Raw genomic sequence first — 13,798 nt, 5'->3', positions numbered from 1 at the left:
CTCTTGCTCTCTCTCTCTCTTGCTCTCTCTCTTGCTCTCTCTCTCTCTTGCTCTCTCTTGCTCTCTCTCTCTCTTGCTCTCTCTTGCTCTCTCTCTCTCTTGCTCTCTCTCTCTCTCGCTCTCTCTCTCTCTCGCTCTCTCTCTCGCTCTCTCTCTCTTGCTCTCTCTCTCTCTTGCTCTCTCTCTCTCTTGCTCTCTCTCTCTTGCTCTCTCTCTTGCTCTCTCTCTCTCTTGCTCTCTCTCTTGCTCTCTCTCTCTCTCTTGCTCTCTCTCTTGCTCTCTCTCTCGCTCTCTCTCTTGCTCTCTCCCTCTCTTGCTCTCTCTCTCTCTTGCTCTCTCTCTCTCTTGCTCTCTCTCGTCCCCATTTTCCCTTCTAACTCTCCCCTCTCCTACACTTAAAAAAAAAAAAAAAAATGGTGGGGACTCGCAGGAACCAAGGATCAGATGAGAATGGTTCGGGTAGGGAGGAGTGGATGGAGGAGCAGTGGAAAAGGATGGAACAAGAGTGGGAGAGAAAATTAGGAGAGCTTTCTGAAAAAATGGAGAAAGAGCTCTCTGTGAAATTGGAAAGGAGGTTGGAGCAGGAAACAAAGAATTGGGAGGCACAAGTCGAAACTGCAGTAGCCAAGATAAGGGTCCTAGAAGTTGAGATAAATAGGCTGGAGCGAGTTACAGGGGCAGTGACCAGAGAAGACACAGCATATGAAGCTGCGAGGCTGAACAGGAAGGAAGGAATTATGAATTATGCTAAGGTCACATCAATCTGCCAAGGAGGACCAAGGAGTGAAAGGGAAGATCAGCTGGTTGCAGATGGAGAGGGTGATAGGTCGAATGCTGAGGCACAACAAGGCTATCAAGAGCCACTGGAAAAATCAAGGGAGAAACTGACCACATACAGGCAGGATCCAGAGTCACAGAGGGTGAGGCAATGGGAGGAAGAAAGGGCAAAATCAGTGTTTATCCATGGGCTTCAGGAGAGAGAGGAAAGGACACACACTGAAAGGAAGCAGGAAGAAGGAAAGGAGATTGAGAAAATCATCACGGAAATAGGTGAAGAGATGGACGAGATTGTAAATTTTCAGAGAATAGGGGGGTACTCGAAGGGGAGAAACCGACCAATCAAGCTGATTCTCAGGACGGAAACAGTGCGGAACAGGATCCTCCAAGAGAAACCACGATTGAAATACTCGGAAGAGTACAAGAGGGTGTTCCTAGACAGAGACAGAACAAAATCAGAACGACAGCAGCTGAGGGAGAGGACAAAAAAACGAAAGGAGCTAGGAAAAGAGACAAGGAGGGAATCAGCAGAGGTCAGTCAGAGCAGGACAGAACAGCAAGGGCAAGCACACACACAACTACTCTCAGAACCATACAACCTATCACACCATCCCAACACACACTACAATCCATACCCACAGCCTCCACCCAACATCGAGCTATAGAATCCCAGAGTATGCCACCAGGTCTCCCACCCCCACAGGCCCCCCAAACCACAGTGTTGGAAAGGAAACTGAAGGTATGGTACACAAACGCTGATGGAATAACAAATAAGTGGGAGGAGTGGCACGAAAGGGTCAAAGAAGCATCACCGGACATCATAGCTCTTACAGAAACCAAGCTTACAGGTATGATAACAGATGCCATCTTTCCAACGGGATACCAAATCCTGAGGAAAGACAGAGGGAACAGGGGGGGTGGAGGAGTGGCGTTGCTGATCAAAAATCGCTGGAATTTTGATGAGCTGGAGAGAGGAGATAGCGGAGAAGAAAGTGATTACATAGTGGGAACACTTCACTCTGGAGGTCCCAAGGTGGTAATAGCAGTGATGTATAACCCACCACAGAACAGCAGGAGGCCAAGGCAAGAGTACGACGAGAGCAATAGAGCGATGGTTGACACACTGGCTAGAGTGGCCAGAAGAGCTCATGCATGCAGGGCAAAGCTCCTGATCATGGGTGACTTTAACCACAAGGAGATCGATTGGGAGAACTTGGACCCACATGGGGGCCAAGATACATGGAGGGCTAAGATGATGGAGGTGGTACTGGAGAACTTCATGTACCAACACGTAAGGGACACTACAAGAGAGAGAGGAGAGGATGAACCAGCAAGGCTGGACTTAGTATTCACCTTCAGTAGTGCAGATATCGAGGACATCGCATATGAAAGACCCCTTGGGGCCAGTGACCATGTGGTTTTAAGCTTCGAATACACAGTAGAGCTACAAGTGGAGGGAGAAGCAGGAAGGCCAGGACGAATGAAGCCAAACTACAAGAAAGGGGACTACACAGGAATGAGGAACTACCTGAACGGGGTTCAGTGGAACAGAGAACTGGCAGGGAAGCCAGTTAATGAGATGATGGAATATGTAGCAACAAAATGCAAGGAGGCTGAGGAGAGGTTTGTACCCAAGGGTAACAGGAGTAATGAAAAAGCCAGGATGAGCCCATGGTTTACCCAAAGGTGCAGGGAGGCAAAAACCAAGTGTGCTAGGGAATGGAAGAAATATAGAAGGCAAAGGACCCAGGAGAATAAGGAGAACAGTCGTAGAGCCAGAAACGAATATGCACAGATAAGAAGGGAGGCCCAAAGACAATATGAAAATGACATAGCAGCGAAAGCCAAATCTGACCCGAAACTGTTGTACAGCCACATCAGGAGGAAAACAACAGTCAAGGACCAGGTAATCAGGCTAAGGAAGGAAGGAGGAGAGACAACAGGAAATGACCGTGAAGTATGTGAAGAACTCAACAAGAGATTCAAAGAAGTGTTCACAGAGGAGACAGAAGGGACTCCAGAAAGACGGAGAGGTGGGGCACACCACCAAGTGCTGGACACAGTGCACACAACCGAGGAAGAAGTGAAGAGGCTTCTGAGTGAGCTAGATACCTCAAAGGCAATGGGGCCAGATAACATCTCCCCATGGGTATTGAGAGAGGGAGCAGAGGCGCTATGTGTACCCCTAACAACAATATTCAATACATCTATCGAAACAGGGAGATTGCCTGAGGCATGGAAGACAGCAAATGTAGTCCCAATCTTTAAAAAAGGAGACAGACATGAAGCACTAAACTACAGACCAGTGTCACTGACATGTATAGTATGCAAAATCATGGAGAAGATTATCAGGAGAAGAGTGGTGGAACACCTAGAAAGGAATGATCTCATCAACAGCAGCCAGCATTTTTTCAGGGACGGGAAATCCTGTGTCACAAACCTACTGGAGTTCTATGACATGGTGACAGCAGTAAGACAAGAGAGAGAGGGGTGGGTGGATTGCATTTTCTTGGACTGCAAGAAGGCGTTTGACACAGTTCCACACAAGAGATTGGTGCAAAAACTGGAGGACCAAGCAGGGATAACAGGGAAGGCACTACAATGGATCAGGGAATACTTGTCAGGAAGACAGCAGCGAGTCATGGTACGTGGCGAGGTGTCAGAGTGGGCACCTGTGACCAGCGGGTTCCCGCAGGGGTCAGTCCTAGGACCAGTGCTGTTCCTGGTATTTGTGAACGACATGACGGAAGGAATAGACTCTGAGGTGTCCCTGTTTGCAGATGACGTAAAGTTGATGAGAAGAATACACTCGATCGAAGACCAGGCAGAACTACAAAGGGATCTGGACAGGCTGCAGACCTGGTCCAGCAATTGGCTCCTGGAGTTCAATCCCACCAAGTGCAAAGTCATGAAGATTGGGGAAGGGCAAAGAAGGCCGCAGACGGAGTACAGTCTAGGGGGTCAGAGACTACAAACCTCACTCAAGGAAAAAGATCTTGGGGTGAGTATAACACCAGGCACATCTCCTGAAGCGCACATCAACCAAATAACTGCTGCAGCATATGGGCGCCTAGCAAACCTCAGAACAGCATTCCGACATCTTAATAAGGAATCGTTCAGGACCCTGTACACCGTATACGTTAGGCCCATATTGGAGTATGCGGCACCAGTTTGGAACCCACACCTAGCCAAACACGTAAAGAAACTAGAGAAAGTGCAAAGGTTTGCAACAAGACTAGTCCCAGAGCTAAGAGGTATGTCCTACGAGGAGAGGTTAAGGGAAATCAACCTGACGACACTGGAGGACAGGAGAGATAGGGGGGACATGATAACGACATACAAAATACTGAGGGGAATTGACAAGGTGGACAAAGACAGGATGTTCCAGAGATTGGACACAGTAACAAGGGGACACAGTTGGAAGCTAAAGACACAGATGAATCACAGGGATGTTAGGAAGTATTTCTTCAGCCACAGAGTAGTCAGTAAGTGGAATAGTTTGGGAAGCGATGTAGTGGAGGCAGGATCCATACATAGCTTTAAGCAGAGGTATGATAAAGCTCACGGCTCGGGGAGAGTGACCTAGTAGCGATCAGTGAAGAGGCGGGGCCAGGAGCTCGGACTCGACCCCCGCAACCTCAACTAGGTGAGTACAACTAGGTGAGTACACACACACACACACACACACACACACACACACACACGAGTGTTCTACATATATTCTCATGTCGTTGCCGTTGTTAAATTGAATATTATTTTCAACATTGAACTTACTTTTTTACTGCCTCGGAAAATTCCTTGATATTATTATGTTGTCGCTGAAGGTCACCTCGAAGACCTCCACTCACATTTGTCTTTCCTTTTTCTTTTTCAAATTTTTCATTTAATTTTTTTGTTGAAAACTCGAGAACGGCTCACCCGATCAGCTTCAAATTTTCAACACTTGAGTAACGAGGACCAAATTCTTGAAAGAATATGGATATTGCAGCGCCCTATGAACAAGACTGTTGAATCCATCCCCATGCTAGAGAATGCTGCTTCTGATTGTCTTCAAACTGTTACTGACGACACAGTCTATAACAAAGCTGAGATAAGGCCACTTAAGTCACACAAGGTGAGATATTGAAATTTTGCAGAAACTGTTAAAAAAAGGAAAACTTGGAATCAGATCAGATACTTGAGAATGCCTTTTCTGATCGGCTTCAAACTTTTACCACTGGTAAGCTTTATTAAATGCAGTTTTTTTTTCACTCATTTTCAGCTGTGTAAATTTCATTTAGCCAGTTTTATTAAGCAAATTGTTTCCCATGGAAAAAATGCCATATTCGATCGACTTCAAACTTTTCAAAGCTTATGTGTTGTATCTTAAGTAAGATTGATGGGACTCTTTACGTGTGGGGCTGACCTGTGATATGTGTGGCTGACCTGTGATATGTGTGGCTGACCTGTGATATGTGTGGCTGACCTGTGACATGTGTGGCTGACCTGTGATATGTGTGGCTGACCTGTGATATGTGTGGCTGACCTGTGATATGTGTGGCTGACCTGTGATATGTGTGGCTGACCTGTGATATGTGTGGCTGACCTGTGATATGTGTGGCTGACCTGTGATATGCGTGGCTGACCTGTGATATGTGTGGCTGACCTGTGATATGTGTGGCTGACCTGTGATATGTGTGGCTGACCTGTGATATGTGTGGCTGACCTGTGACATGTGTGGCTGACCTGTGATATGTGTGGCTGACCTGTGATATGTGTGGCTGACCTGTGATATATGTGGCTGACCTGTGATATGTGTGGCTGACCTGTGACATGTGTGGCTGACCTGTGATATGTGTGGCTGACCTGTGACATGTGTGGCTGACCTGTGATATGTGTGGCTGACCTGTGATATGTGTGGCTGACCTGTGACATGTGTGGCTGACCTGTGATATGTGTGGTTGACCTGTGATATGTGTGGCTGACCTGTGACATGTGTGGCTGACCTGTGATATGTGTGGTTGACCTGTGACATGTGTGGCTGACCTGTGACATGTGTGGCTGACCTGTGATATGTGTGGCTGACCTGTGATATGTGTGGCTGACCTGTGACATGTGTGGCTGACCTGTGACATGTGTGGCTGACCTGTGATATGTGTGGCTGACCTGTGACATGTGTGGCTGACCTGTGATATGTGTGGCTGACCTGTGACATGTGTGGCTGACCTGTGATATGTGTGGCTGACCTGTGATATGTGTGGTTGACCTGTGATATGTGTGGCTGACCTGTGACATGTGTGGCTGACCTGTGATATGTGTGGCTGACCTGTGATATGTGTGGCTGACCTGTGATATGTGTGGCTGACCTGTGATATGTGTGGCTGACCTGTGACATGTGTGGCTGACCTGTGATATGTGTGGTTGACCTGTGATATGTGTGGCTGACCTGTGATATGTGTGGCTGACCTGTGACATGTGTGGCTGACCTGTGATATGTGTGGCTGACCTGTGATATGTGTGGCTGACCTGTGATATGTGTGGCTGACCTGTGATATGTGTGGCTGACCTGTGACATGTGTGGCTGACCTGTGACATGTGTGGCTGACCTGTGATATGTGTGGCTGACCTGTGATATGTGTGGCTGACCTGTGACATGTGTGGCTGACCTGTGATATGTGTGGCTGACCTGTGATATGTGTGGCTGACCTGTGATATGTGTGGCTGACCTGTGATGTGTGGCTGACCTGTGATATGTGTGGCTGACCTGTGATATGTGTGGCTGACCTGTGACATGTGTGGCTGACCTGTGATATGTGTGGCTGACCTGTGATATGTGTGGCTGACCTGTGATATGTGTGGCTGACCTGTGATATGTGTGGCTGACCTGTGATATGTGTGGCTGACCTGTGATATGTGTGGCTGACCTGTGATATGTGTGGCTGACCTGTGACATGTGTGGCTGACCTGTGATATGTGTGGCTGACCTGTGATATGTGTGGCTGACCTGTGACATGTGTGGCTGACCTGTGATATGGGTGGCTGACCTGTGATATGTGTGGCTGACCTGTGACATGTGTGGCTGACCTGTGATATGTGTGGCTGACCTGTGATATGGGTGGCTGACCTGTGACATGCGTGGCTGACCTATGACATGCGTGGCTGACCTGTGACATGCATGGCTGACCTATGACATGCGTGGCTGACCTATGACATGCTTGGCTGACCTATGACATGCGTGGCTGACCTATGACATGCGTGGCTGACCTATGACATGCGTGGCTGACCTATGACATGCGTGGCTGACCTATGACATGCGTGGCTGACCTATGACATGCGTGGCTGACCTATGACATGCGTGGCTGACCTGTGACATGCGTGGCTGACCTATGACATGCGTGGCTGACCTATGACATGCGTGGCTGACCTGTGACATGCGTGGCTGACCTATGACATGCGTGGCTGACCTATGACATGCGTGGCTGACCTATGACATGCGTGGCTGACCTATGACATGCGTGGCTGACCTATGACATGCGTGGCTGACCTATGACATGTGTGGCTGACCTGTGATATGCGTGGCTGACCTATGACATGCGTGGCTGACCTATGACATGCGTGGCTGACCTATGACATGCGTGGCTGACCTATGACATGCGTGGCTGACCTATGACATGCGTGGCTGACGGATGAACAATCCTTCATAGACTACCATTCCTAAACTGTGTTCGGGTGCCTTAGGCGGAGACGGTCTCGGATCAACACCCCCACTTTCCGGTCCACGACCAGGCCTCCCGGTAGATCAGGGCCTGATCAACTAGGCTGTTACTGCTGGCCGCACATATATAATGGTGTCTGTTGATATTTTGTCATTTTTAATTTTGAAATTGTATAGTAGTATTTTAACTTTCATTATTTTGCCTTGATGCTTGTGAGGGGCTCTTGATCCAAGCAACTGGACTTAATCTTCCCCTCTCTTGGATGCAGTTTGAAAGCCTCCCATTACACAGGCACTAAATGACCCCTACGGGTTCAGCGAGTTCCTCTGATTAAATTTTAACAATTGTGAACGGCATCAGTCTTAAATAAAAGGACACAAATGCAACTAATGTGACATTTTATTGTGGCAACGTTTCGCTCTCTAGGAACTCTGGAGAGCGAAACGTTACCACAATAATATGTCACATCAGTTGTACTTTTGTCCTTTTACCTAACATTTTGTCGGTAATTCTATCATTATTACGGCATCAATATTCACTGGTTGATGTATCGTATGTAATGGAGTTTACCTGGAGTTTACCTGGAGTTTACCTGGAGAGAGTTTCGGGGGTCAGCGCCCCCGCGGCCCGGTCTGTGACCAGGCCTGATGGTTGGAAAGTGTCATGGGTTTAGGCTGTGTAGGCACAAATTTGTTGGATTCTGTGCTGCCATAACTGGAAACGGCATCTTCTGTTCAGCTTGAAACTTGCTGTTTTCCTCAAGAGAAACAATATCTTGATGTTAGGTCGTCTATCTCATCATGTGTCAGTTTTACTAATAAAGTTGAGTTTTGTGAAATCGTACAGAATGTTTCTTCCGATAAGAAATAATGTTAATTTTTTGTTAAGTTAGCTTAACGTTGTTGTATTCTCCGGTAACATTTATGTTCCCTCATGACCATAATTAAAAAATTTGCATGTTATGTATACTAAGGTTACATGACACTTACATTCTTAAAGCTGGTCAGTCTTACGTGAAGGAAATTTTGGATTGATTTTGGCCTGTGTAGGTCCATTTTTTTTTTAGGGGATGGGGGGAAACTGGAAAAATTGAAATACTGATTTTTCGCATCTGATTAGCTTCAACACTTCCAAGCTGATAACTTAATAATTTAACTTTTAAGATTCTTCAAGCTTAATGTGCATGTTTAGTTTAGAATATTGTCTTGTTGGTCTCTTAGAAAGGTTTGAATTAGAGTTGGGTTATGTAAGCTTAATTTATCATATTTAAGACGACTTGTGAATGTCTCTCCTGAGACCCTTCAGATCTTCATCGCTAATATCTAACTGCATTATCAAACCACGGTACTGGTGTGGCTCGAACTCACGGCAAGTGAGTCGTAAAACTCCAGTGACCTGGAGTTTTACGACTCACTTGTCATGGGTTCTAACCCCACCGTACCGTGGTTTGTTTACAATCGTGTTATTGCGATTTCGTGAGTTGTGCATTATCAACCTATGCTGCACTCTGCACTGTTCCATTTACGTGCACTGACCGAAATACTTCCGAAATACATCTCATTTTATAAGATTACGCGATAGATGTGGAAGTGTACGATAGACACAGTGAAAAGCAGGGGCGCCACAGGCAAAATAAGGAAACACTGTGTCAACATCCGTGGTCCAAGACTAGTCAGCCTGCTACTACCAAGAGATATCAGAAATATTACAGGAAACCGGGTCATTACCTCTGTCATGTGCCAGGTCAAGCTGGTTTTGATTGCTGTGAGTCAGCAGGTCGCCAACAATAATAGTCTGGTTGAACAGGCAGTCAACAGAAAAACTTGGTAGAAATAAATGGTATAAAATACCGACAGAATGGAAATATAAACACTTAAGCAACATAATGTGATCCTTTATTGACAACGTTTCGCCCACACAGTGGTCTTTATCAAGTCACAAACAGATCTGTTTGTGACCTGATAAAGATCACTGTGTGGGCGAAACGTTGTCAGTAAAGGATCACTTTATACTGCTTATGTGTTTATATTTCCAGAAAAACTTGGCCCATGCTGGGTTGCAGGAATAGTTACATTCTCGAAACTTATCAGAGGTATACCAATATTTCTACCACCACAACCACAGATAACAACAAGAACAACAACAACAACAACACAATACCGTGACTGGAACAATACACAGATAACCCGCACATAAAAGAGAGGAACTTACGACGACGTTTCGGTCCGACTTAGACTATTATAAAGTCACCACCACCACCACCGTCACCAATACCACCGTCACTACCACCATCACCACCACCACCACTTCCATGCATTTGGGTAGGATTTAGTCCTATATTCCCACTTGGCTCTTCTCCAGGTCGTCTAAAACCAGTATTCTTCCTGGTCTTGACTCCCTCTTCTTCCTCCTTCTCTCTTCACTTTTCCTCCTCCGTCTCCTTCCTTCTGTCCTGTCACTTCCTCGTTTACTTCCGTACCAGAAGATACAGAATGTAACTATGTGCTATAGAGTAAGTGCAGCAGCACACTGCTGGTTCTTCCAGGAGTTTTAAAAACTTCTCTTCCATCCCTCTCTTCCTCCTCACCTTCCCTTCCCTCCCTTTCTTATCTTTATTTCCTCTCCCTTCTCACCCCTCCCCTTCACTTCCTTTCCTTCCCTTTCCTTCCCTCCCCTTTCCTTCCCTCCGTTCCCTCCCGTCCCCACCCCTCCCCTTCCTTCTCTGTCTGCCTTTGAATGTCCTGTAGAGAAGGTGTTTGGACATTCGAGTCATCCCACAGTTATTTAAAAAGTTGTCAGTCTTTTGATGGCTATGGAGAGTATTGTTTGAATAAGGTGAGGAGAGTGAAGAATGTTGTGCAGGTGGCTGCAAGAAACACTGTACCTTCCAGGAGTGTCGTGCCTGTGACCATTGTAGAGAGTGATACTCTCCAAACCCGGATCACTGGTATCTTTATTTCAGCCCAATGCCTGGTCAGCCGGGCTGTTGCTTTCAGTGGGCCGCAGGCATTTATGCCCATCATAACCTAGCTGATCTTGCAGTTGTTACAAGCAGTCACTAGGGAAGGGAGACACCCACAAAAAGAAACCGGCAAGTTTATAAACAGCTGCAAGTACTAGTTGGGAAGCGTTGCAGGGGGAATCAGGCAGTTGGTGCTCATTAATTAACAAGTGTCTTAATTAAGGTACCGTGTATGCAGGTGAGTTAACATTACACTATTCCAGGTAGCTTGAAGGTCACGTGTAGTTCATGTGTAGTGTTCGGCTCACAACCGAGAAGACTCGAGTTTGTTTTCCGGGTTTTGCGAAGTGTATATGTAAGTTTTATTACCCCTGCTGCCCCTGTACACCCATCAGTAAATAAGTGACCTGGTGTGGTAGTATACCTTAGAGTGACCTGGCCTTTAAAATGAGCTGAAGTAGGATAAACTTAAAGTCTGAAGTTGGGTTAGCTTGTAAAATAGTGGTGATGATATAAGTAATGAAGGTGCATTAAATATAATGATTATTGAGGGGTTGTCTTCTTTACAGGGCGGTGACGGACCCGAGAGACGGCCGTCGAGTGGCTCTCAAGAAGATGCCCAACGTGTTCCAAACTTTGGTCTCCAGCAAGAGAGTGTTCAGAGAGCTACGCATGTTATGTTTCTTCAAGCATGAGAACGTGAGTACCTCTACTTTTGTTAGTGTACCTGTCTTACTACTGCTGTAGTCTTGTTAGTAGATGAATGGTTCAGAGAACCGACATGTTGTTAGTGTACCTTCCTTACTACTTCTGTAGTCTTGTTAGTGTACCTGTCTTACTACTGCTGTAGTCTTGTTAGTGTACCTTCCTTACTACTTCTGTAGTCTTGTTAGGGTACCTGCCTTGCTACTGCTGCTGTAGACTTGTTAATGTGACAACCTCATGTACCTGTTAACGTCTAATCTGGGAAACAATCATGAGCACCCTAAATCTTCACCAGTGCCTGGAAGAGAAACATATAAGGTCCGTATTGAATTTGTACCATTGAGGAAACCCAGATCAGATATAGAAAGAGAGAATATAAGATTGTTGTACAGGAGAAAAAATGTTACTGAATTGCTTAATAACGTGAATGTCACAACGAAGGAAAGATAATCTTAGCCGAGAGATCACCGAGACAGAACAAAAACTTAATCTGTCGTACCAAACAGAAGAAGCACAAGAGGAACAAAAAAGCCATCCAGGATATTACAAGAAACACCAAATATTTCTATACATATGCAAACTCTACACTAAGACCTACCTGCAGAATTGGACCATTAATAACAGGAGGATTATATGCTGACGATGAACAGGAAATGAGCCGAATTCTAAAAGATCAGTATGAATTGATGTTCATCAACCCACTAAATGACAGCAGGATAGTGAATGCAGAAGAGTGTTTCATTTCATCTGAAGGCCACGCGGACCAAAAAACTAATACTAGTACAAGTCCCATAAAATTCGAAAAAGAAATCGAAAACAATCCTGTTCATTCACCACCTAGAGCAGATTCATGGAATTCCATATTAAACAAAAAATCCAAACTACCACTAGCACGAGCCTTCAGTATTCTTTAGAGAAAGTTAGATCTACATGAAATACGAGAGACCTTTTAGAGTACAGACATATCTCCTTTCAGTAAGGAAGGTGATGCAGCACTAGCCCTATTATGGAACTACAGTCTGAACAACCGAAGCCAACTCGGCTTTAGGACTGGAAGATCATGCTCGTCACAAATACTGAATTACTATGACAGAATTAGAGGCGTTGAAATAAAACCAAAACACAGATGTGATATACACAGATTTTGCAAAGGCGTTTGACAAATGCGATCATGGGGGGATTTCACACAAAATAAGGGCCAAAGGCATTACGGGGAAGGTAGGCAGAGGGATTTTCAAGTGTCTAACATAGAACATAAAGAGTGGTAGTAAACAGAGCAAAATACAGCTTCAGCGAGGTAAAAAGCTCACTGCCCCAAGGCACTGTTCTGGCACCTCTGCTGTTTCTCATCCTCATAGCAGACATAGATAAAAACACCCGGCACACTTTTGTATCATTTGCAGATGACACTAAACTAAGCATAAAAGTCACTTTGGTAGGAGAAATTGAAAATTTGCAGGAAAATATATGCAGGGTTTTCAATTGGGCAGTGGAGAGCAACATGACATTCAATGGTGATACGTGCGAGCTGCTTAGATATTCAAAGAATGAAAAACTCGAAAGGAACACTGTGTACAAAATTAAAGAAGACATTAAACAGAACGATAGAAACACGTGAAAGACCTGGCCTTTCAAAGAACACAATAAGGCAAATGTCACAAAAGCCAGAAAATTGACAGGGTGGACAATGAGAACTTTCAAAACAAGGGAAATAACGCCAGTGTGACACTTTTCAAAATGCCTGTGCTCCCTTATTTGGAATATTGCTCAGTGTTGAAGGCCCTGTTCAGGGTAGGAGAAATATCAGAACTGAAATATAAACAAAGATCATTTACGGCCCACATAGAACCAATGAAATATTTAAATTACTGGGAACGCCCTAAAGTCCTAAATATGTACTCATTGGAGTAGAGGAAAGAGAGATACATAATAATATATACCTGGAAATTACGTGAGGGCTTTGTCCCAAATCTGCACACTGCCTTAACAACATACTGGAGTGAGAGATATGAACCTATTGAAAAACAAAGGCGCCGTGGGCACAGTAAGGAAACACTGTATCAACATCCGTGTCCTCAGACTATTCAACATCTTACCAGAAGATATCAGAAACACTGCTGCGACAAGTGTAGAAGTCTTCAAGAGGAAACTGAACAAGTATCTTCACCAGATGCCAGATCAACCAAGCTGTAATGGATATGTCTGCCAGCATGCAACCGGCAGCAAGAGCTTGGTTGACCAGGCAAGCACAAGATGAGCCTGTCTCATGGCCGGGCTCCTGGAGTAAAAAAAAAAAGCGCTCCAGACTCATCAAATGTATGACTTCAGAAATTCTGTATAGAAATGGGGCAATATTACTGGGAGGAAAGATGCCGAGAAGTGTGTCTGGGTTGTGTGAACTCGCAATATTCTCTTTGGGTGCCTTGCAACCGTTGCAGCTCTCCTAGGAGAGTCCCTTGTCAGTCCTGTGATGCTGTCTCATCGGCCTCCTCTTCTCTTGCCATTCCCGTCTTTTTTGAAAGCTTTCTTGCTCTCCCCAAATAAATGTAGCTGATCATGAGTGTCTTGGTACATATATCAGAGTTTTGAGACTCTGACCGCAGGTTCAAACCCCACCCGTGGTATGGTTTGTTTGAGTAATAAAATTACGTCAATTCTT

At 45.4% G+C, this 13,798-nt stretch overlaps 1 protein-coding gene across 5 annotated transcripts in view; it reads left to right on the top strand.

Annotated features, from left to right (window-relative positions):
• Positions 1 to 13,798, top strand: part of nmo (serine/threonine-protein kinase nemo) — a 758,381-nt gene that overhangs the window by 490,743 nt on the left and 253,840 nt on the right. For all 5 annotated transcript variants that reach the window (XR_011391086.1, XR_011391085.1, XR_011391083.1 and 2 more), the window contains exon 2: positions 11,004 to 11,133. Coding sequence is in view for 2 of the 5 variants with exons in the window: in XM_070080136.1 (XP_069936237.1) it covers positions 11,004 to 11,133 (130 nt within the window). In the remaining 3 variants the exon portion in view is untranslated. The remainder of the gene's footprint in view (positions 1 to 11,003; positions 11,134 to 13,798) is intronic.

Source organism: Cherax quadricarinatus, chromosome 6 (genome assembly GCF_038502225.1).
Source record: "Cherax quadricarinatus isolate ZL_2023a chromosome 6, ASM3850222v1, whole genome shotgun sequence".
In the NCBI taxonomy this organism is placed as follows: Eukaryota; Metazoa; Arthropoda; class Malacostraca; order Decapoda; family Parastacidae; genus Cherax; species Cherax quadricarinatus.
This window is presented reverse-complemented; position numbering and strand designations above follow the sequence as displayed.